This window comes from Mercenaria mercenaria, chromosome 4, assembly GCF_021730395.1.
Source record: "Mercenaria mercenaria strain notata chromosome 4, MADL_Memer_1, whole genome shotgun sequence".
NCBI lineage: Eukaryota > Metazoa > Mollusca > Bivalvia > Venerida > Veneridae > Mercenaria > Mercenaria mercenaria.
Genome location: NC_069364.1, coordinates 7068679 through 7090324, shown reverse-complemented (window position 1 = coordinate 7090324; position 21646 = coordinate 7068679). Strand labels below are relative to the sequence as shown.

General features: G+C 35.8%; 2 protein-coding genes and 1 long non-coding RNA gene across 4 annotated transcripts; 1 reads left to right on the top strand and 2 right to left on the bottom strand.

Annotated features, from left to right (window-relative positions):
- Positions 1 to 601: 601 nt before the first annotated feature.
- On the bottom strand, positions 602 to 6196 carry LOC123553186 (zinc finger protein 883-like). The gene is made up of 2 exons (XM_045342935.2): positions 6128 to 6196; positions 602 to 2815 (listed from the first exon to the last, which is right to left on the bottom strand). Exons 1-2 carry the CDS (start codon positions 6162 to 6164, stop codon positions 942 to 944), a joined length of 1911 nt encoding a protein of 636 aa, XP_045198870.2. The 5' UTR covers positions 6165 to 6196; the 3' UTR covers positions 602 to 941.
- A 5529-nt stretch (positions 6197 to 11725) lies between these two features.
- On the bottom strand, positions 11726 to 15304 carry LOC123550932 (zinc finger protein ZFP2-like). The gene is made up of 2 exons (XM_045339437.2): positions 15237 to 15304; positions 11726 to 13880 (listed from the first exon to the last, which is right to left on the bottom strand). Exons 1-2 carry the CDS (start codon positions 15271 to 15273, stop codon positions 11968 to 11970), a joined length of 1950 nt encoding a protein of 649 aa, XP_045195372.2. The 5' UTR covers positions 15274 to 15304; the 3' UTR covers positions 11726 to 11967.
- On the top strand, positions 12468 to 14004 carry LOC123550933 (uncharacterized). Of its 2 annotated transcripts, XR_008370474.1 has the most exons (3): positions 12468 to 12600; positions 12848 to 12920; positions 13710 to 14004. It is a non-coding gene; the product is annotated as an uncharacterized LOC123550933 (long non-coding RNA). The 2 variants fall into 2 exon arrangements; XR_008370475.1 differs by lacking the exon at positions 12468 to 12600 and having other exon boundaries at positions 12733 to 12920; positions 13695 to 14004.
- Positions 15305 to 21646: the final 6342 nt, after the last annotated feature.

The window sequence follows — 21646 nt, the reverse complement described above, 5'->3', positions numbered from 1 at the left end:
TGACTGAAACTTGACGGGCCGCAAGAACTCATAGTGGTGAACATGTATATGAAGTTTTAAATAAATATTCCCAACCATTTCCTAGATATGGCTCCGGACGGAAAGACGGACGGACGGACGGAAAGACGGACGGACGGACGGACAACGCCAAAACTATATCCCTCCGACTTTCGTCGGGGGATAATAACCTGACACGAAACGGACCATGTTAACGTTTGACTTCAGATTGTGACCTTGATCTTTGAGCTAGGGGTCTGGGTCTTGCGCATGACAAATCGTCTCATTATGGTAAACATTTATGCCAAATTATTTCAAAATCCCTTCATGGATGGCAGATTTATGAACCGGACACGAAACAGACCCTGTTCACATTTGACCTCTACGTGTGGCATTGTCCTTGGTGCTAGGGGCCAGGGTCTTGCGTGTGACATGTTGTCTCATTATGGTGAACATTTATGCAAAGTTATTTCAAAATCCCTTTCTGAATGGCAGAGTTACTGCCCGGATGGACGTACGCACGCATAGACGCACGGACGGACAGTTCGATTTTAATACGCCCAATTTCGGAGACATAATAAAAAGAACTCTTGCCGACGCAGTGGTAATTAAAACAAGATAGTTTTCTATATATACATAATGTCCTTACTTTTATGGTATTAGTAGCAAACATATCACGGGATTCTGAAATACTTTTAATTTGGAATTAAGATAGTCCAATTTGAATCAATAATTCTATTACATATACTTCTATTTGTTCAAGTTTTCTTTATTTTTCTTATATATGTACAAACATACTATTATTTCTCTTGAAATACTTTGTTTATGGTACTTTGTTTAGAATGATGATGCTCTATATTTGTCCTCACACTTCGCTTCAATCACCTTTGCACTCTTAACTTTGATAAATTCACATTTGCCAATAGTTGCCCTCACACTTTGCGCTATTCACATTTGACCTCACACTTCGCTTCATGTGTTTTCCGTACAACATTATGGGCAAAACCCGCACCACATTTAGAACAATTATATGGGGCTTCCCCTGTATGCTGTCTCATATGTGCTTTTAAATTCCAGTTTGTTGAAAACGGCTTCCCACAGTAATCACAGCTATACAGGCGAATTTTAAGATGAACTCTTTCGTGTCGTTGAAGCGTACGGCGTTCTACAAAAGCCTTCTCACACTGTGTGCATTTATAGTTTTTCTCGAAGGTATGTTTATATTTTGTATGATTTCTCAGCTCATCACTTCTAACAAACTTATCTCCACATTTCTCACACACGTAAGGCTTTTCTCCAGAATGTATTCGTCTGTGACTCTTCAACGAAGTGATGTTAAGCCATTTGTTGCATAGATCACAGAAAACTTTACGTTTTGTTTTAGCACAAGTTTCTCGAGCATGTTTACTTAAAAGGTCTGGATGTAGAAACGAACGTCCACAGTTTTCACAGATACACTGTTCTACACCAACTCCATGTTTCGTAGCGAGATGCAGTGATAAAGAATATTTGTACTGCAAAGATTTATCACATAAGTGACAACGGTATCTTAATATTCCATCATGCTTCAGCACATGATCATCCAAATTAACTAACATTTTAAAACTTTTGTTACACAATTTACAACTCTTTGATGATGGGTCGTGTTCAGCTCCGTGTTGTCTTTGCTCCAACTCTGACACCAATAGTTTGTAGCATATTTCACATTTCAACGGGAAAATATTATCATGCTCACGTTTTATATGCATTTTAAGACTTGATTTGTGTCTGTATTCTTTTTTACCTTTGCAGATGAGACAACTGTGTGTCAATACAAATGACATGCTGCAATTGTGAGAGGAAGTTTCTTTTTCACTTGCAAAAGGTAGGAAACAACTCCCACACTGTAAATCATATTCATGATAATGTTTATCTTCAATATGCATTTCCCAGCTTGCTCTGTTAGAAAAAGCTTTTTCACAAATACGGCACGCTAACTGAGAGTTAAGTAGTGGAAACTTCCTTCCAGTATTTCCTTTTAACAGATTATTACAGTTTTTTAGTTCGCTTTTCTCCATGTCAACACTTTCCTTTGACTTATCTTCTGACATGTCATTCCCACTATTTAGCCACGTGTCTGTAGACTCATCAAAGACAGAATTTGTTTGGTAAGTTTTGCTTTTAACTCTTATCTTAATTCCATTTGTTTCCCTATCAATATTAAGCATTGTGTCTTTGTTTGCAGTATCATCTATAGACATTTGTTTGCATTTTATTCGTTTTGATCTTCTCTTCTTGTCACCTACAAATTGGTAACTACCATCATTGACTGATGTGTCCGTATGTACATCAAAGCCTTTATTAGGCTGCAAGAGGTATTTTGTGATGGCAACATCGCTGACTGATTTATCACAAAGCGAATGTAGTTTTTCAATATAAATACTATCGCTTAATTCATTACTGACACTTGGCAGTGATACATCTTTATCTGTGTGTTCGTATTCGATTTCTAAATCTTGAATATGATTTATTACAAGGCTGTCAACATGCGTGTAATTCTCCAAATGATTGGTATCTGTCAAGTCGTCAGTATCAACTTCCGCTTTAACTATAGTTTCATCTGGTACAACAACTTCTTCTTCTTTAATTTCAGATTCATTTATTACAGATAGATCATATGTCTGCACTTCTTTAGATACTGTGTTGGAAGAAAGTGTCTGAGTGCCACAACTCACAATGGACTGCTTAGGGAAAGCTGTTCTTAGATCATTCCTGTATAAGTAGCTCCCTCCCCCTGGATGCTGTAGTAAGTGGAGATGAAGATCTAAAACACTGTCACCTGGTAAAAGAAACGACGATCAAGATTGTATGTAGAAAAATTACAAAACTTTTTTTGCTGAGATTAACAGAAATCTGTGTATTGTTGTGCATAAAACTGTGATATTAAAATCATTTCTCATCTGATTTTGTGGTTTTTATTCCATTACATGAGATACGCATTTTACCATCTTATGTCAAACTATTAAACATCAAATCTTCGATTGTAATCACTATAAAACGAGAGTTGTATTTTAGAAGACAATGGATCATAAGACTAATTGCTTATGATATAGAGCAATCTGAAAGACAGCCCTGTCCCTCGCCATCAAGTTCTATTTTAATGGAAAAAATTATTAGTTATCATTCAAAATAAAGTTGCAGCTCATGAGCAGCTGAACTGTGCACCTATTGTTATCCGCTATATATATCCAAGTTTCCTTCAATTTCTTACAGTAGGTGCTGTTACGTTGTGCATACATTGCTGTGTTTTTTTTTTTTTTTTTTTTTTTTGCCCTTTTGGGAAGAAGTCCGGTACCGGATAAATTGGGGGAAAAAGCGGGGTTTTTACTCAGATTGGAAATTCTAATAGTTAATTAATAACTTTGTTTTTTTTTTTTTGTTTGTTTGTTTTGGGTTTAACGCCGTTTTTCAACAGTATTTCAGTCATGTAACGGCGGGCAGTTAACCTAACCAGTGTTCCTGGATTCTGTACCAGTACAAACCTGTTCTCCGCAAGTAACTGCCAACTTCCCCACATAAATCAGAGGTGGAGGACTAATGATTTCAGACACAATGTCGTTTATCAAATAGTCACGGAGAACATACGCCCCGCCCGAGGATCGAACTCACGACCCCGCGATCCGTAGACGACGCTCTACCTACTGAGCTAAGCGGGCGGGTTTAATTAATAACATCATCTACAATGCTTCTTCCTTTAATTCCATGTAAATAGCATCAAACAAACTGTTTAAATGGTTAAAATCATGGTGAATATCAATGTAACTAAGTTTTCTGTCTGCAATCATCAAAATGCAAACTTAATTTGGTAATTTAGGGAATTTCTGGATGATAATTGGGAAAAAAGATTGCATTTTTTCAATTGGGAAAAGGTCCTTTTATGGGTACTTTATAAAGAAGGAAAAAATCGCTGTGTAACATAAAAGGAAGAAGTCCTTTATAGATATTTTTGAATAAGCCAAGTGTCATGAAATCCCAAACAGAACCTCAGTTGACCAACTTCACATGCTGATTAAGAATCCTACACGGTTTCATGACTCTGACTCAAATTCATACACTTTTGGCGACACAAGCAATACAAACATATATGCCCTTTATGCACATTTTGTCAAGAACCATAGCTAAAACTGTGTGAAGTCCCAAATAAAACCACGCTGAATAAAGATCTTTGATAACTATAAATGTATTTGAATCTAAATATGTATTTACAATAACAAGTGCAAGTAGAGCAAGAATTTTTTCTAGCAATTTTGATAGAAATTTTGTAAAAGAGCAACGTTACGGACAAAAAAAAACATATAAGCTATAACATTGTCCCCACCCCCGTACCCACTAACGCCACTCCTGATCGGTTCTTTATTTCTTCTATGGAGTTTTTAGCCTTTTTCACTTTTTGGAATTAAATGTTACTGGCTAGCCGTGTACATGTAACTGAGTATGCCACGCTACGCGCATGTATATGTATTAGGGATGGCAACGAATATTCGAATATCCGTTCATTACATGAATATTCGAATACCGTTTCACTATTCGAAAAGAAATAAAATCATGAATAATAAAAGTCAAATGAAAGAACAAAATATTTTCGTTTATCTTATTTGCCCAAATGTGTTTTCATAACAAATTCGCGCGAAAATAACTTCTGTCGTTGTCAGACGTGTCATTTTGTATATTAGCGTGCCGAGATTGTACATCGCCATGGTGATGGCACTGTATCCCGTAATTAATATCGCTAATTGCCTACCTTTAGAAAATTTTAATAGTCACAAACTGATGTAAATCCATTACAACTCGCCTTGTTTTCGGTAGGTGCGAACCGCGTGCAATTAAAATTGATCAGGCATCACTTGAAATAAACCCTCGGATTTCAATCAAAGTCGATAATTGATGTGTTTGAGTAAAAGAAAATGCCGAAAAGTAAAGAAATCAAGTTAAACGGGATGCATATATATATATATTTTTTATTATTATTATTTTAATCTTTATTTAAGTCTCTTCAATGTAGATCACATATCATATGTACACAAACAGAAAACAACATTAACAAGAAATACACTGCCATTCAATTAATGAATTATAAGAGACTATGCACAATGCAAAACAAATACAATTCATTCAGAAGTTTACACAGTTATCTACAAAATAAAACCAAGGAGAAGCTGCTAATCGTTGTTTTAAAAATTAATTAAGACTGGAAATATATGGTTAAACAACTGAAACAAGAAAAAGGGCGCTAATGCACGATTAAAAAATGTTTTACAAAATCAAATATCACCTCGGTCATACCGTAGATGAACTGATTAGCAGCTACTTCTTGGGATGGTGTAAAATTAGATACGTAAGTCGGATTATCTGACTGAAATTACGAATAAATGCATTTCGTATGGTTAACTTTTTTTTAAAATAAAAAATCATTACTCAATTTTCAAAGATAGACGTAAAGTTAAGCCAAATATTTCTTTTTCTGTATTTAACCTCCTATTAGACTCCCCTACCCGCAGTGAATATCTACTCTCAAAATGCCAGCAGTGTCTTCTGCCGTTTTGAGGTATTTCACGCGACCATCCGATTAAAATTCGATTACGTGTAATATGCGTTGAAAGACACCACTTACACAGGGGCTTTATCCCTATAAGGAATAAATAATAAGTCTATGAAGGCAAATAACCAATATTTTATTCTCCAAAAGATGTAACAAGCGACGAGAATGATTTGTCAGTTTTAATTCGTCAATGTTTGAATTACTTCCGGTATAAACGAAAGTAGAATTAATGCAGATCGCTAATTAGGGTAGGATAAACAGTAGGATTTTGAGTTGAATTGTTGATCAGTTGATGATCGAATATTCGTTCGGAAGGCTGACCGAATATTCGAATACCAAAAATGGTATTCGTTGCCATCCCTAATATATATCTTTATGTTATGGACGGATCGTCAGGGGATGTAACTAGTCACGGATCATCGGGACTAATTAAGGAGTACCATTTATAATGACTTATATAATGGTATTTCCAATCAAATAAAAGATCAAGTCAAAGGCTACCAATAAAAAATAACTGTTTTCAGTCTAAACTGTTTCAGTACATAAACTTACAAGCAAACAAACATCCTCCGCACGTATATTTCTTCATTTTTTTTTCTCGAGTACAAATGGCAAAATTCAGTAAAGGGACGCAACTTTGAAAAAAATACAATAACCTGGTGCTAACTCAGTAGATCCAGGTCCTAACCCAGTATATAGTACACTCAATACGTACGTACATCCAATAGGTGCGATTTAATGTTGACGGTTGTTTATGTTTTTTGTTAGTTTGGATTTTATGACACCTGTTGCAATTGGAAACAGGCTGATTCGGACCGTGGCTGATTCGGACCATGGCTGATTCGGACCAAATATTTTGGCTGATTCGGACCACATACTTTGAATAAAAGTAGATAATGACCATATATTTTGGCTGATTCAGACCACAAACTTTTATTTAACAGTCAATAACGACCATAAATTTTGGATGATTCAGCAATTTTCAGAAAATACTGTTGATTATAGCTTATATAGAGGTTTAACTTGAAGTAAAGACATAAAATATACACCATACAAACAGGTAAGAAGTTTTGACAAACTAAAATGCATCATTTATGCATTTAAATAAGGACTTTAATTGTTCTTTGCATCAGACATTAAACTTAATACTCAAATATTATTTTTACTCATGACATTAGTTTCAGGAAAACTTAAACAATTTGGGCCGAATAAGCCAAGAAAATTTGGTCCGAATCAGCCATGGTCCGAGTCAGCCTGTCAGCATGTCACTGATGTTTTTTTTTTATTCAAAATACTTAAAATTATGAACCAGATTAAAAAGTTTTTTCAGCCAAGACCAATTTTGACATTGTTGGCGCATTTAGTGAAGCCTCACCATACTATAATGCTTTATGGAAACCTTATTTTTTTAGAAATGGTATAAAGCATTTGTCGAAACAATTTACAACTTAACAAAGTTAAAACGTCAGAGATATAAAAGTGTCATTTTTAACTTAGATCTAACAAAAATATTTTCAATATGAATTGTCAATTTCCGCCGTCTTGACAGAGCAACACAATACGGTATATAGGCTATACACAACACATGCATTCTTACTCAGAGTTATATGATTAGTTTTAATGATAGATAGGTCATTAAAAAAACAAACATGTTATTACAGCAGGCAGGAAGGTCTAATACATATCAGTTGTTCCAGCAACAGGTTATTGTGCTGTTGCAAACAATGGAAGGCTTACGTATTTACGTATACATGTAGTCCGAAATTTATCTTGCACATAGCATCAATTGAGATACTATGGAGATTTAGTTTATAATTAAGTTACGGAAAATAACACATTCAGTTTATTTCAATCAAATATTTGTAACGTCTGTTATAGACATTATCATAAGACTGATAAGAGGATATTTCAAATTGTAAGCACAATGCATGTTTGATGCAGCGAGTCGCTGCGCTTTCCTATTTAATGGCGTGCGAATATCACTCAATTGTAAGTTCCTGTTAAGCTTTTTCTATTAATTCTTACAAAACGGACGAAAAGACTGAAGTTTATTTTTGCAACTTGCCTAGTCTTGCCCTTTAAGACACACTTATTAGTGAGCTGGCATTTTTTGAAATTTGTGTTTGTTTTTATTTGATATAAATTCATCATACTTTCCTTTGGCAGACACCGCAAAGAAATAAAATTACAGTTCAAATTCAAAACCTTTATTTGGTGAATTGTCAGGATAAATGTAAATATTTGACATATGTTTAAATAACACCTTTCTCAAAAGAACAGCAAGGCTGTAGTCCTGATGTTTGCTGCGGCCATTGGAAATAGGTCAATTTTATATAGAATAAAGAATAACAACTACTTTGTATTTAGTATGGAACGCCCAAACTGCCTTTGCGTGATAATTACTAGATCGTCATGTGCCATTTCCAATATATTCGGTACAACTAATAATTTGTTATGTAGATAAAACAGTTTGTTATGTGCATTTGCCAGTTTGTCCTATAAATATTTTAGTTTGTGCTGTGCATTCACTAGTTTGTGCCGTACAATTAATAGTTTGTCATGTGCATTTTCCAATATATTCGGTACAAATCATAATTTGTTATGTAAATAAAGATAAAGTAGTTTGTTATTTACATTTACTAGTTTGCCCTGTATATATTTTAGTTTGTGCTGCGCATTCACTAGTTTGTGCTGTACAATTAATAGTTCGTCATGTGCATCCACCAATATACTCGGTGCAAATCATAATTTGTTATGTAGATAAAGTAGTTTGTTATGTACATTTACTAATTTATCTGGTACACTTGTATCTACATAACAAATTACGATTTGTATCGACTATATTGGAAAATGCACATGACGATCTATTAATTGTACAGCATAAACTATTGAATGGGGCCTCCTTGGCCGAGTGGTAAAGGTCGCTGACTTCAAGTCACTTGTCCCTCATCGATGTGGGTTCGAGCCTCACTCGGGGTGTTGAATTCTTCATGTGAGGAAGCCATCCAGCTGGCTTACGGAAGGTCGGCGGTTCTACCCAGGTGCCCGCTCGTGATGAAATAATGTATGGAGGAGCACCTGGGTTCTTCCTCCACCATTACAGCTGGAAAGTCGCCATATGACCTAGCATGTGTCGGGCGACGTTAAATCAAACAACAAACTAGACAGAATGCACAGCACGACCTAAGATATGTACAGGACAGATTAGTCTATGTACATAACAAACTGCTTTGTCTACATAACAAATTATGATTTTTACCGAACATATTGGTAAATACACATGACGAACTATTTATTGAACAGAACAATCTAGTGAATAAACAGCACAAACTAAGATATGTACCGAACAAACTAGTAAATGTACGTTACAAACTTTTTTTATTTTATTATCACAGCAGCGTTGTTTGTGCCGTGTGGCGGCCGTAAAATGTCTCCTTGTACATTCAGTCATATTCTCAGACCATTTAGCACGACTTTTATGTCGTGCTATTGGTACAGTTTAGTTTCTCAGCTTGATCATTTCCGCCTGGCACTTGCTCCGATGCTCCCGCTTTCATAGTTTGGGTATTGTATAATCACCCCGTACTATTTTCAGATATCAAGCATCCCCTGGAGGGACGAGGAGTTGGTATGTGTTTGAACAATTTTATTGATATATCAAGATTGTAATTATCGGTCAGCGCTTTGATATATAAGATATCAATAAAGATTGCGCATTTCTCGGGATATAGATCTAAATTTAAAGTATCGTATTATCATACTATTTAATTGCAGTGATTTCCGTGCTTTATGCAATGTAATTTATCTTTACTGGTACTGATGATAAACCCGAACAGATGTTAAAGTCGAACACCTTTGAAATATTCAATTGCAAACGGTTATTTATAAAATTGAACCCACCATCTAATAGTTTCCACTTACAACACCAACTGGTGTAAACAAAAACAAAATTGGTAAATATTCTGTATAAATAAATGACTTAAATAAATTTGTATTAAAATATTTATCCAAAATTATTGGGGAAGAGGGTATTTTTTTGCGCATGCTCACTGTCGAAACATGAAGGCCTGACATTTGTTAACTTTTCATTACTTGATCAGGAATGACTGTTGCAGCTTTTTAGGGAAAGTTTCAATATAATAATACCAAGAAGATTTTGTAAATGACAAATGGTTCGAATTTATCATCAGTCAACGTTCATAAAGTCCCCTTTTATATACCCCTTTCAGGCCCTCACTTCGTGTGAGTTTGCTTACTAAATATAAATTTGAATTATGTAAAGTTTCCAGCAAAGGTTAAGCTTTATTTTGATACCGACCATTGATTTCAATTTGCAGAAATAAAAATGTTACAGGTAAAAAACCTCATTTTCTGTTCGGGTTTATCATCAGTACCAGTAGGGCGATAACTGACAGATTTTGAATTCATTTTCTTTTTTCTTTTTTTTTCGCAGAGGAAGGTGGAGGCCTTGAACTTCCAGATGACGGAGGTTGAGCTGAGCCTTCAGAGAATGAAGGCCCAGCTCAAGGAGCTCGAGGAGCTAGTATAAGTACGTATACCTGTTATTTTCAGATTTTACAACCGATTTCGGATGGTAAAAAGAGTAAAGTAGTAGTTTTTCAAGGGTTTAATGTCGCGTTATTCGTTAATTTTAGTAGGATACAAATAATGTCCTAAGGTCATAATATTTCACGATGTCTGGTACATTTTTTCTCTTTCCAATTTCAGAGCTATATGCCCAAGACACCATCAGAGCGCCCCAGACACCATGAGAGAGAGAGAGAGAGAGAGAGAGAGAGAGAATATAAATAAATTCATCAAAATTTAATAATGACTCTGTGTTGTACCATTGTTAAACTGTTAGCTCTAGACGTTCGAATACATTTCGCTTAGAACCGGGGCGTTCTTGAAGCGATTGTGGTTCTATATTTGAAAAGTCGGTTGCCGACGGCCTTAAGTATAGAATCTATGCGTTAAAGGATTAAAAATGAGGCGGAGTAAAGCTATATCGATTTTTTTCTATACCGTTAGGTCAAATATTTGAAAGGAAAAAGGACACTAGGAGGGAATCGATAGTTAAGTCGTAAATATCCGGTCGTTAGATTATAAAGAAAAAATAATGAGTTTACCGCTATCTAATACGAACGGTTTTAGGAAATAATGAGTCAGTCCCGCTAGATGACGTCATGGTTGCGTAATGACCCCGGGTGAGTCATAACCTTGACCTCTGACCCGTTATGTAACCCCTAGGCTCCAACGGCTCCACCAACTCTCCAGATCTGCCGTAACTATACTACTCACCTCAATAAGTTTAACATTTGTGTCAAATTATTTTCAAATCCCTTGTTAAATGGAGTTATGGACCATACAAGAAAGACCTTTGACTTCTAAGTGTGATCTTGACCTTTGAGCTAGGGGTCTGGATCAGCTCAATATAGACAACATTTATGAAAGTAATTTTAAAACTCCTTTCATCGATGGCAGAGTTATGGAGCGGACAAGAAACAAAACATGTTTACATTTATCCTCTAAATGTGACCTTGATTTTAGAGTTAGGAGTCTCACGAGTCTAGACATTGTGCATGACACGTCGTCGCATTATCGGGAACATTTGTGCCAGATAATTTCAAAATCCCTTGATGAATGGCAGAGTTAATGATTGGACACGAAACGGACCATGTTAACATTTGACTTTCGAGTGTGACCTTGATCTTTGAGCTAGGGGTCTGGGTCTTACGCATGACAAATCGTCTCATTATGGTAAACATTCATGCCAAATTATTTCAAAATTCCGTCATGGATGGCAGTTAGGAACCGGACACGAAACAGACCCGGTTAACATTTGACCTCAACGTGTGACCTGGATATTGGAGCTAAGGGCCAGGGTCTTGCATATGACATGTTGTATGATTATGGTGAACATTTATGCAAAGTTATTTCAAAATCCCTTTATGAATGGCAGAGATACAGCGCGGATGGACGTACGCACGCACAGACGCACGGACGGACAGTTCGATTTTAATACGCCCACCTTCTGGGTCATAATAAAAAGAACTCTTGCCAACTCAGTGGCAATTATAACAAGATATTTTTTCTATATATACATAATGTCCTTACTTTTATGGTATTAGTAGCAAACATAACACGAAATTTTGAAATATCTTTTAATCTGGAATTAAGATAGTCCAATTTAAATCAATAATTCTATTACACGAACTTCTATTTGTACAAAATGTATTTCAAATTTGTCTTTATTTTTCTTATATATATACAAACATAAATGTTATCTGTCTTGAAATACTTTGTTTATAGTACTTTATTTTGAATGATGATGCTTTATATTTGTCCTCACACTTCGCTTCAATCACATTTGCACTCTTAACTTGATAAATTCACATTTGCCAAAAGTTGCTCTCACACTTTGAGCTTTCACATTTGACCTCACACTTTGCTTCATGTGTTTTCCGTACAACGTTATGGGCAAAACTAGCACCACATTTAGAACATTTATATGGGGCTTCCCCAGTATGCTGTCTCATATGTGCTTTTAAATTCCAGTTTGTTGAAAACTGCTTCCCACAGTAATCGCAGCTATACAGGCGAATTTTAAGATGAACTTTTTCGTGTCGTTGAAGCGTACAACGTTTTACAAAAGCCTTCTCACACTGTGTGCATTTATAGTTTTTTTCGAAGGTATGTTTATATTTGGTATGATTTCTCAGCTCATCACTTCTAACAAACTTATCTCCACATTTCTCACATACGTAAGGCTTTTCTCCAGAATGTACTCGTCTGTGACTCTTAAAAGAACGGATGTTAAGCCATTTGTTGCACATATCACAGAAAACTTTACGTTTTGTTTTAGCACAAGTTTCTCGAGCATGTTTACTTAAAAGGTCTGGATGTAGAAACGAACGTCCACAGTTTTCACAGATACACTGTTCTACACCAACTCCATGTTTCGTAGCGAGATGCAGTGATAAAGAACATTTGTACTGCAAAGATTTATCACATAAGTGACAACGGTATCTTAATATTCCATCATGCTTCAGCACATGATCATCCAAATTAACTAACATTTTAAAACTTTTGTTACACAATTTACAACTCTTTGATGATGGGTCGTGTTCAGCTCTGTGTTTTCTTTGCTCCAACTCTGACACCAATAGTTTGTAGCATATTTCACATTTCAACGGGAAAATATTATCATGCTCACGTTTTATATGCATTTTAAGACTTGATTTGTGTCTGTATTCTTTTTTATCTTTGCAGATGAGACAACTGTGTGTCAATACAAATGACATGCTGCAATTGTGAGAGGAAGTTTCTTTTTCACTTGCAAAAGGTAGGAAACAACTCCCACACTGTAAAACATATTCATGATAATGTTTATCTTCAATATGCATTTCCCAGCTTGCTCTGTTAGAAAAAGCTTTTTCACAAATACGACATGCTAACTGAGAGTTAAGTAGCGGAAACTTCCTTCCAGTATTTCCTTTTAACAGATTATTACATTTTTTTATTTCGCCTTTCTCCACGTCAAAACTTTCGTTTGACTTATCTTCTGACATGTCATTCCCAATATTTAGCGACGTTTCTGTAGACTCATCAAAGAAAGAATTTGTTTGATAAGTTTTGCTTTTAACTCTTCTCTTAATTCCATTTGTTTCCCTATCAATATTAAGCACTGTGTCTTTGTTTGCAAGATCATCTATAGACATTTGTTTGCATTTTATTCGTTTTGGTTTTCTCTTCTTGTCACCTACCAAATGGTAATTACAATCACTGGCTGATGTGTCTGTATGTACATCAAAGCCTGTATCAGGCTGCAAAATGTATTTTGTGATGGCAACATCGCTGACTGATTTATCACAGAGCGAATGTAGTTTTTCAATATAAATACTATCGCTTAATTCATTACTGACACTTGACAGTGATACATCTTTATCTGTGTGTTCGTATTCGATTTCTAAATCTTGAATATGATTTATTACAAGGCTGTCAACAAGTGTGTAATTCTCCAAATGATTGGTATCTGTCAAGGCGTCAGTATCAACTTCCACTTTTACTATAGTTTCATCTGGTACAACAACTTCTTCTTCTTCTTCTTTAATTTCAGTTTCATTTATTGCAGATAGATCATATGTCTGCACTTCTTTAGATACTGTGTTTGGAGAAAGTGTCTGAGTGCCACAACTCACAATGGACTGCTTAGGGAAAGCTGTTCTTAGATCATTCCTGTACAAGTAGCTCCCTCCCCCTGGATGCTGTAGTAAGTGGAGATGAAGATCTAAAACACGGTCACCTGGAAAAGAAACGATAATTAAGATTGTATATAGAAAAAATACAAAACTTATTTTGCTGAGATTAACAGAAATCAGTTTATTTTTGTGCATAAAACTGTGATAATAAAAACATTTCTCATCTGATTTTGTGGTTGTTTTTATTCCATTACATGAGATACGCATTTTATCATCTTATGTCAAACTATTAATCATCAAATCTTCGATTGTAATCACTATAAAACAGCAGCTGTAGTTTAGGAGACAAGAAATGTTACTGTTAAAGACTAACTGTTTATGAGATAGAGCAATCTGAAAGACAGCCCTGTCCCTCGCCATCAAGTTCTATTATAATGGAAAAATTATTAGTTATCATTCAAAATGAAGTTGCAGCTCAAGAGCAGCTGAACTGTGCACCTATTGTTATCTGCTATATATACCCAAGTTTCCTTCAGTTTCTTACAGTAGGTGCTGTTACGTTGTACAGACATAAAAGTAAGAAGTCCTTTATAGATATTTTTGACTTTAAGTCAAGTGCAATGAAATCCCAAACAGAACCTCAGTTGACCAATTTCACATGCTGAGTAAGAATCCTACACGGTTTCATGACTCTTACTCAAATTCATACACTTTTGGCGACACAAGCAACACAAACTTATATGCCCTTTATGCACATTTTGTCAAGACCCATAGCTAAAACTGTGTGAAGTCCCAAATAAAACCACATGCAAACAACATGCTGAATAAAGATCTTGTGATTTTTGATAACTAGTCTATATATATATTTGAATCTAAATATGTTTATACAATATTTAATTATTTGGGTTTTACGGCGCACCAACACAGTTTAGGTTATATGGACTACAAATTTTGGTTCCACATCTCATTTACATCGAAATAAAAACATGAGGTATGGAATCAAAATTTGCATACCTGCTGGAATCACAGAGTTACTGCAAAACCAAGTGTTAAGATACAATAACAAGTGCAAGCAGAGTAAGTATTTTTTCTAGAAATTTTGATAGAAATTTTGTAAAACAGCAACGTTAGGACAAAAAAAACTTATAAGCTATAACATTGTCCCCCACCCCGTACGCACTCCTGATCGGTTCTTTATTTCTTTTAAGGAGTTTTAAGACTTTTTCACTTTTACTGGCTAGCCGAGTAACTGAGTATGCCACGCTACGCGCATGTATATATATCTTTATGTTATGGACGGATCGTCAGGGGAGGTAACTAGTCACGGATTGGGACTAATTGAGGACTACCATTTATATGATTAATATAGTGCTATTTCCAATCAAATAAAAGATCGAGTCAAAGTCTACCAATAAAAAATAACTGTTTTCAACCTAAACTGTTTCAGTACATAAACTTACAAGCAAACAAACATCCTCCGCACGTATATTTCTTCATATTTTTTCTCGAGTACAAATGGCAAAATTCAGAAAAGGGACGCAACCTTGAAAAAATACAATAACTTAGCCTACACAGTAGATCCAGGTCCTAACCCAGACTAGTACACTCAATACGTGCGTACATCCAATAGGTGCGATTTAATGTTGACGGTTGTTCATGTTTTTGTTAGTTTGGATTTTAAGACACCTGTCGCAGTTTAAGTCACTGATTTTTTTTCTCAAAATACTTTAAAATTATGAACCAGATTAAAAAGTTTTTCAGCCAAGACCAATTTTGACATTGTTAATTGGCGCATTTAGTGAAGCCTCACCATACTATAAAGCTTTATGGAAACCTTATTTTTTGAGAAACGGTAAAAAGCATTTGTCGAAACAATTTACAACCTAACAAAGTTAATACGTGAGAGAAGTGTCATTTTTAATTTCTAAAAAAGATCTAACAAAAATATTTTCAATCTGAATTGTCAATTTCAGCCGTCTTGACAGAGCAACACAATACGGTATATATACACAACACATACAGTCTTACTCAGAGTTAGACGCTTAGTTTTAATGATACATATCCTGTATAGATAAAAAAAATATATATGTTATTACAACAGGCAGGAAGGTCTAATACGTATCAGTTCAGTGTTCCAGCAACAGGTTATTGCTGTTGCAAACAACGGAAGGCTTACGTATACATGTAATCCGAAATTTTGAATAGCTTAGGCTTGGTCTTGCACATAGCATCAATTGTGATACTATGGTGATTTAGTTTATTTCAATCGAATATTTGTAACGTCTATTATATATAAATTATCATAAGAGGATATTTCAAAAGCACAATGCATGTTTGATGCAGCGAGGCGCTGCGCTTTCATATTTAATGGCGCGAATACCACTCAGTTGTAAGTTTCTGTTAAGCTTTTTCTCTTAGGAGAGACTGAAGTTTCATTTTTGCAACTTGCCTAGTCTTGCCCTTTAAAACACACTTATCAGTGAGCTTGCATTTTTTGAATTTTTGTTTGTTTGTTTGTTTTTATTTGATATAAAATCATCATACTTTCCTTTGGTAGACCCCGCAAAAAATAGAATTACAGTTCAAATTCAAAACCTTTATTTGGTGAATTTTCAGGATAAACAGTAAATATTTGACATATGTTTAAAATAACACCTTTCTCAAAAGAACAGCAAGGCTGTAGTCCTGATGTTTGCTGCGGCCATTGAAAATATGTCAATTTTATATAGAATAAAGAACAACAACTACTTTGAATTTAGTATGGAACGCCTAAACTGCCTTTTCGAAATAATTACTAGATCGTCATGTGCCATTTTCAGTATATTCGGAACAACTAATAATTTGTTATGTAGATAAAACAGTTTGTTATGTGCATTTGTCAGTTTGTCCTATAAATATTTTAGTTTGTGCTGTGCATTCACTAGTTTGTGCCGTACAATTAATAGTTCGTCATTCGGTACAAATCATAATTTGTTATGTAAATAAAGATAAAGTAGTTTGTTATGTACATTTACTAGTTTGTAATATATATATTTTAGTTCGTGCTGCGCATTCACTAGTTTGTGCTGTACAATTAATAGTTCGTCTTGTGCATCCACCAATATATTCGGTGCAAATCATAATTTGTTATGTAGATAAAGTAGTTTGTTATGTACATTTACTAATTTCTTTGATACACTTGTATCTACATAACAAATTACGATTTTGTACCGACTATATTGGAAAATGCACATGACGATCTTTTAATTGTACAGCATAAACTAGTGAATGGGGCCTCCTTGGCCGAGTGGTTAAGGTCGCGGACTTCAAATCACTTGCCCCTCATCGATGTGGGCTCGGGGTGTTGAATTCTTCACGTGAGGAAGCCATCCAGCTGGCTTACGGAATGTTGGTGGTTCTACCCAGATGCCCGCTCGTGATGAAATAATGCACGGAGGAGAACCTGGGGTCTTCCTCCACCATTAAAGCTGGAAAGTCGCCATATGACCTAGCATGTGTCGGTGCGACGTTAAACCAAACAACAAACTAGTAAGAATGCACAGGACAACCTGAGATATGTACAGGACAAACTAGTCTATGTACATAACAAACTGCTTTATCTACATAACAAATTATGATTTTTACCGAATATACTGGTAAATACACATGACGAACTATTAACTGAACAGAACAATCTAGTGAATGCACAGCACAAACTAAGATATGTACCGGACAAACTAGTAAATGTACGTTACAAACTTTTTTTATTTTATTATCACAGCAGCGTCGTTTGTGCTGTGTGGCGGCCGTAAATGTCTCCTTGTACATTCAGTCATATTCTCAGACCATTTAGCACGACTTTTATGTCGTGCTATTGGTACTGTTAAGTTTCTCAGCTTGATCATTTCAGCCTGGCACAGGTTCCTCTGCCCTCGCTTTCATTGTTTGGGTATACATGTAGTATAATCACCCCTTGGGTATTGGTGCCTGCTTTTAAATTTTGTCTTTTGGCAGTTCCTGTGATATGTAGGCCCCGATAACCTCAGATCCCCTTTCTAAATACGAGTTTGTTTAAGCTCATTGTTTTCTCGAAGACAAACCGATAATTTTATCTGAGGACCATACACGCTAGTGAATCATTGAAGGTTCCATGGCATTCGCACCGCCGTATGAACACATCTCCCGGGTGTCTTTTACTTGTGTTTGTATTTGTAGTCGATTTCTGCTCAACCCGGGGCTAGAGGGCATTGACGGTATCCTGCATTTCCACTACCGTCAATGAACAGGCTCGAATAAACCGAACGTGCAGCATTTTCGTTTTTTTGTCATGTTGAGCGACCTGTGGAGTTTCAACCCTTTCTAATTCATTATCACAGCAACGTTGTTTGTGTCTTGCGATAACCATAACGTTCAATCAGGGCTGTTATATTTCGATCTTCCCATGACTTTTATGCCGTGTTATCGGTACCGTTTACTTTCTCAGCTTGAACTTTTCGGCCCGGGTGGTTCCAATGCTCCCGCTTTTAAAGCTTCGGGTATTTTATTACCACCCCAAATAAAATCATGAAGGTAGACAAAGAAATTGTAAAATGTATTATTTATGTATGACAACATCAAACAAGTTGGTGTTTCAACAATGCGGATATTAAAGAACAGAGACATTTATCGTTTGTCAATTATTCAGTAATATCGTGAGTAAGGCATCTATGTAGTTTCATTCAGTTAGGCCACACCAAATTGATAAGTTGTTCATCGGATTTTTTTCTGAAAAAATTGAGGCGGCGAGCGAAAAAATAATTTAAATATTTTTTTAGGTTTTTGAGAAAATCAGGAGCGAGCGAAGAGCGAAGAAATATATTTGTCTTCATTTGGCTCTCGACTGACTAATAAAAACCTTAAAATAGAATGTATAGCCCTTTTAGATTAAAAAGTAAGTCCCCAGGGATTTAGTAAATCTGACCTGCAGACGCACAACAAAGCGAACTCGTGAAAAAAACGTAATAACATTGTCATACAGTACACTGTAATCAAATAATGCATGTTTTGAAAATGCTGTTAGAAAATGTGTAATAAACAACAATGCATAACCTTACACCATACTTATCACATACATATGTGATTTGAATATTTACTGCTATGAAAATGTAGCATTCTTAGCTGACTTTACAAAGTTTTTGATACATCAAATATCTATGTGAGTGTTACTAGATCTATTAAAGCTTCTGATTTGAAACTTAGAACAGTTATTTACTGTCAAAGTCTACACCTGGAGAAACACTCTTAAGTCTTAATCTAGACAGAGTTATGTCCCTTTTTAACATAGAATATCTTTAATTAAGTTTTATATTATGACCAATAGCTCTGTACTTTCAAAGCTTCAGACTATTATGCCCCTTTTACTGGCAAAGCTCTGATTTAGAAAAGTCGAGCATGATGTCTTATGTACAGCTCTTTTCTAACTTTAAACTTTCATAACATATTACATTTGTTGAAACAAAGTCTCAATTAAAGTCTGAAATGGATTAACATTAGTCTACTAAATGACTGGAAAATTTGAAAATCGAAACTGTTCTGAAAACAACTCATAATGTAAATTCCTTACCCCACCAACTTTCGTATGCAAATGCTGATCATTTGGACAGGAAAAACAGAAAACAGATAAGTGACATGCACCAATAAGTATTTACCCTTACCAAAATAATGTAGATTGATGTTATCAAATAAATTAGTATGTTTTTCTTCATCCAGTTTTCAATGAAATAAATCGATTTTTTGTAGCATGTAATTTGGTAAACATTTGAAGAAAATGGCGTAACTGCATAAAGGGGAAACAACTTTAATGCAACTAAATATAAGTGTTATGATTTATTATAGACGATGTGTGCGTAGTATGTATTTATTTTGATTAAAATCCATTTGAGAACAATCTAGGACTGGAGTTATAAGCATTTATACACTTTTACGTCCGTAAAAAGTAGCGCACCAAAAAATTTTGGACTGATTTTTTTCAATGGGGCGAGCGCAAGACAAAAACAAAACAAAAATATTTTTTTTGTGTTTCTGAAAATATACGAGCGGCAAATCCGATGAACAACTTTTTAATTTGGTGAGGCCTTACCACGAATAATAACGGAGACGTGAGCTTGCTGAGAACCGTGAACACGATTTGTGCACATCATGGCGACATCAGAGGTAGAGAAATAGATCTTGGGAGAAAAAGGGTCAAAATATGTAAGATTTAGCGCATGAGTTATGGACCTCGACTTATAAAATGCTGATGATGTGAAAAAAAAACTTCTATTTCTAATATGAATCAAATTCTCACTGTACTACGGGTACCAAACTGTCTCAAAATACACCCGTCACTACATTTCTTTCAGTTTCGACTAAATCAAGGGCCAGTACTCAAGAATTTCTGAAGTCGATCCGGCTTGTTTTCCTGACGTAATTATACCAAGTTTTTTTGAACGCTTGATACGGACTACTAAAGTTAGAGGCTGGAGAATCAATTCTAATTATGCCCTAGTAATACAAGGGTCACAATTTCAGAGCCTTGGACAATCCGGATTATTATCTAACGTTGCCAACATATTCACCCAGTTTGATGAACATTGGATAAGAAGTGCTCAAGCTAGAGAGTAGTCATAGTTGAACGCAATTCTGAATAATTCAAGGGCCTCAACTCCAGGCGAACTTAAGGATCAAGTTGGTTAACGCATTTGACCGAAGTATCATGTTCATAAACATATTGTTTATGTTTGGTGAACTTTGGATACTAACTTCTGAAGGAAGAGTGGTCACTCTCATTTTTTTGCAAAGACCTCACTCCAAAGACTTGGATGATCCATCTAGAAATCGAACTTGACCGAGAACTTTTGAGGACTCTACCCGTCGTCTCCACTGCAGATGTACCCATACATCCCATTTTACAGGCGTATGGTAACAGGGATACAGTGAAAGTGCATCGAATCTTCAACCTGAATTTTAAGCAAATGTGGGCATAATTAATGAAATACTGGTGCTAGAAAGATGACCCTTGATTATATGATGCCCACTGTAAGGTAATTCTATCAAGACATGAGCCCCGCCATGAGAAAATCAACATAGTGGCTTTGCGACCAGCATGGATCCAGACCAGCTTGCGCATCCGCGCAGTCTGGTCAGGATCAGTGTTGTTCATTAACAGTTTCTCTAATTGCAATATGCTTTGAAAGCGAACAACATGGATCCTGACCATCCGTGCAGGTTGTAAAGCCACTATGTTGCTTTTCTCGTGGCGAGGCTCACATAACTTAAGTGAAACTGCACTCTTAACCAAGTTCTGGACGTGGCTGCATTGTGTATCTTTCCATATATTTAGATAGACGACCTTAAAGCTGATTTTACCTTACCAACTTGGCATACCTTGCACTTATTCCTTTAGTAATCAAAGTCAGTACTTATATCTATCTTCCGTTGACGTCAAACCCCTTGCCTTAAATCCAGTCGACGAAGGTTTAGGGAGTGTAGCATATCTGTTACACTGGAAGTACTGCCGTAGTCAGTCTTGATCCAACGGGTGGCTCTTTCAACTTGGTCAATTTGAGTTTGGGTGTGGGGCGACCATGCCTCGGAGGCATATTCGAGCTGGGGTCGGACTGGGGTCTGGTAAGCAATGGTCTTAATGGGATGGGATATGACATTAATATTTCTTCGTTAGAACCCTTGGGTTTGGTTAGCTTTCTTGGTTGACCTGTTTATGTGATTGTTCCATGATAGGTAATTTCATCGCCTCAATGCAAGAAGTGGATAACTGCATTGACACAAAGGATTTATTCACTTTTTGCGCTAAGGCGACGATTTGAGATATCCACGCCTAGGTATTTAGCTGAGCTGACCGATTCAAGTTGGA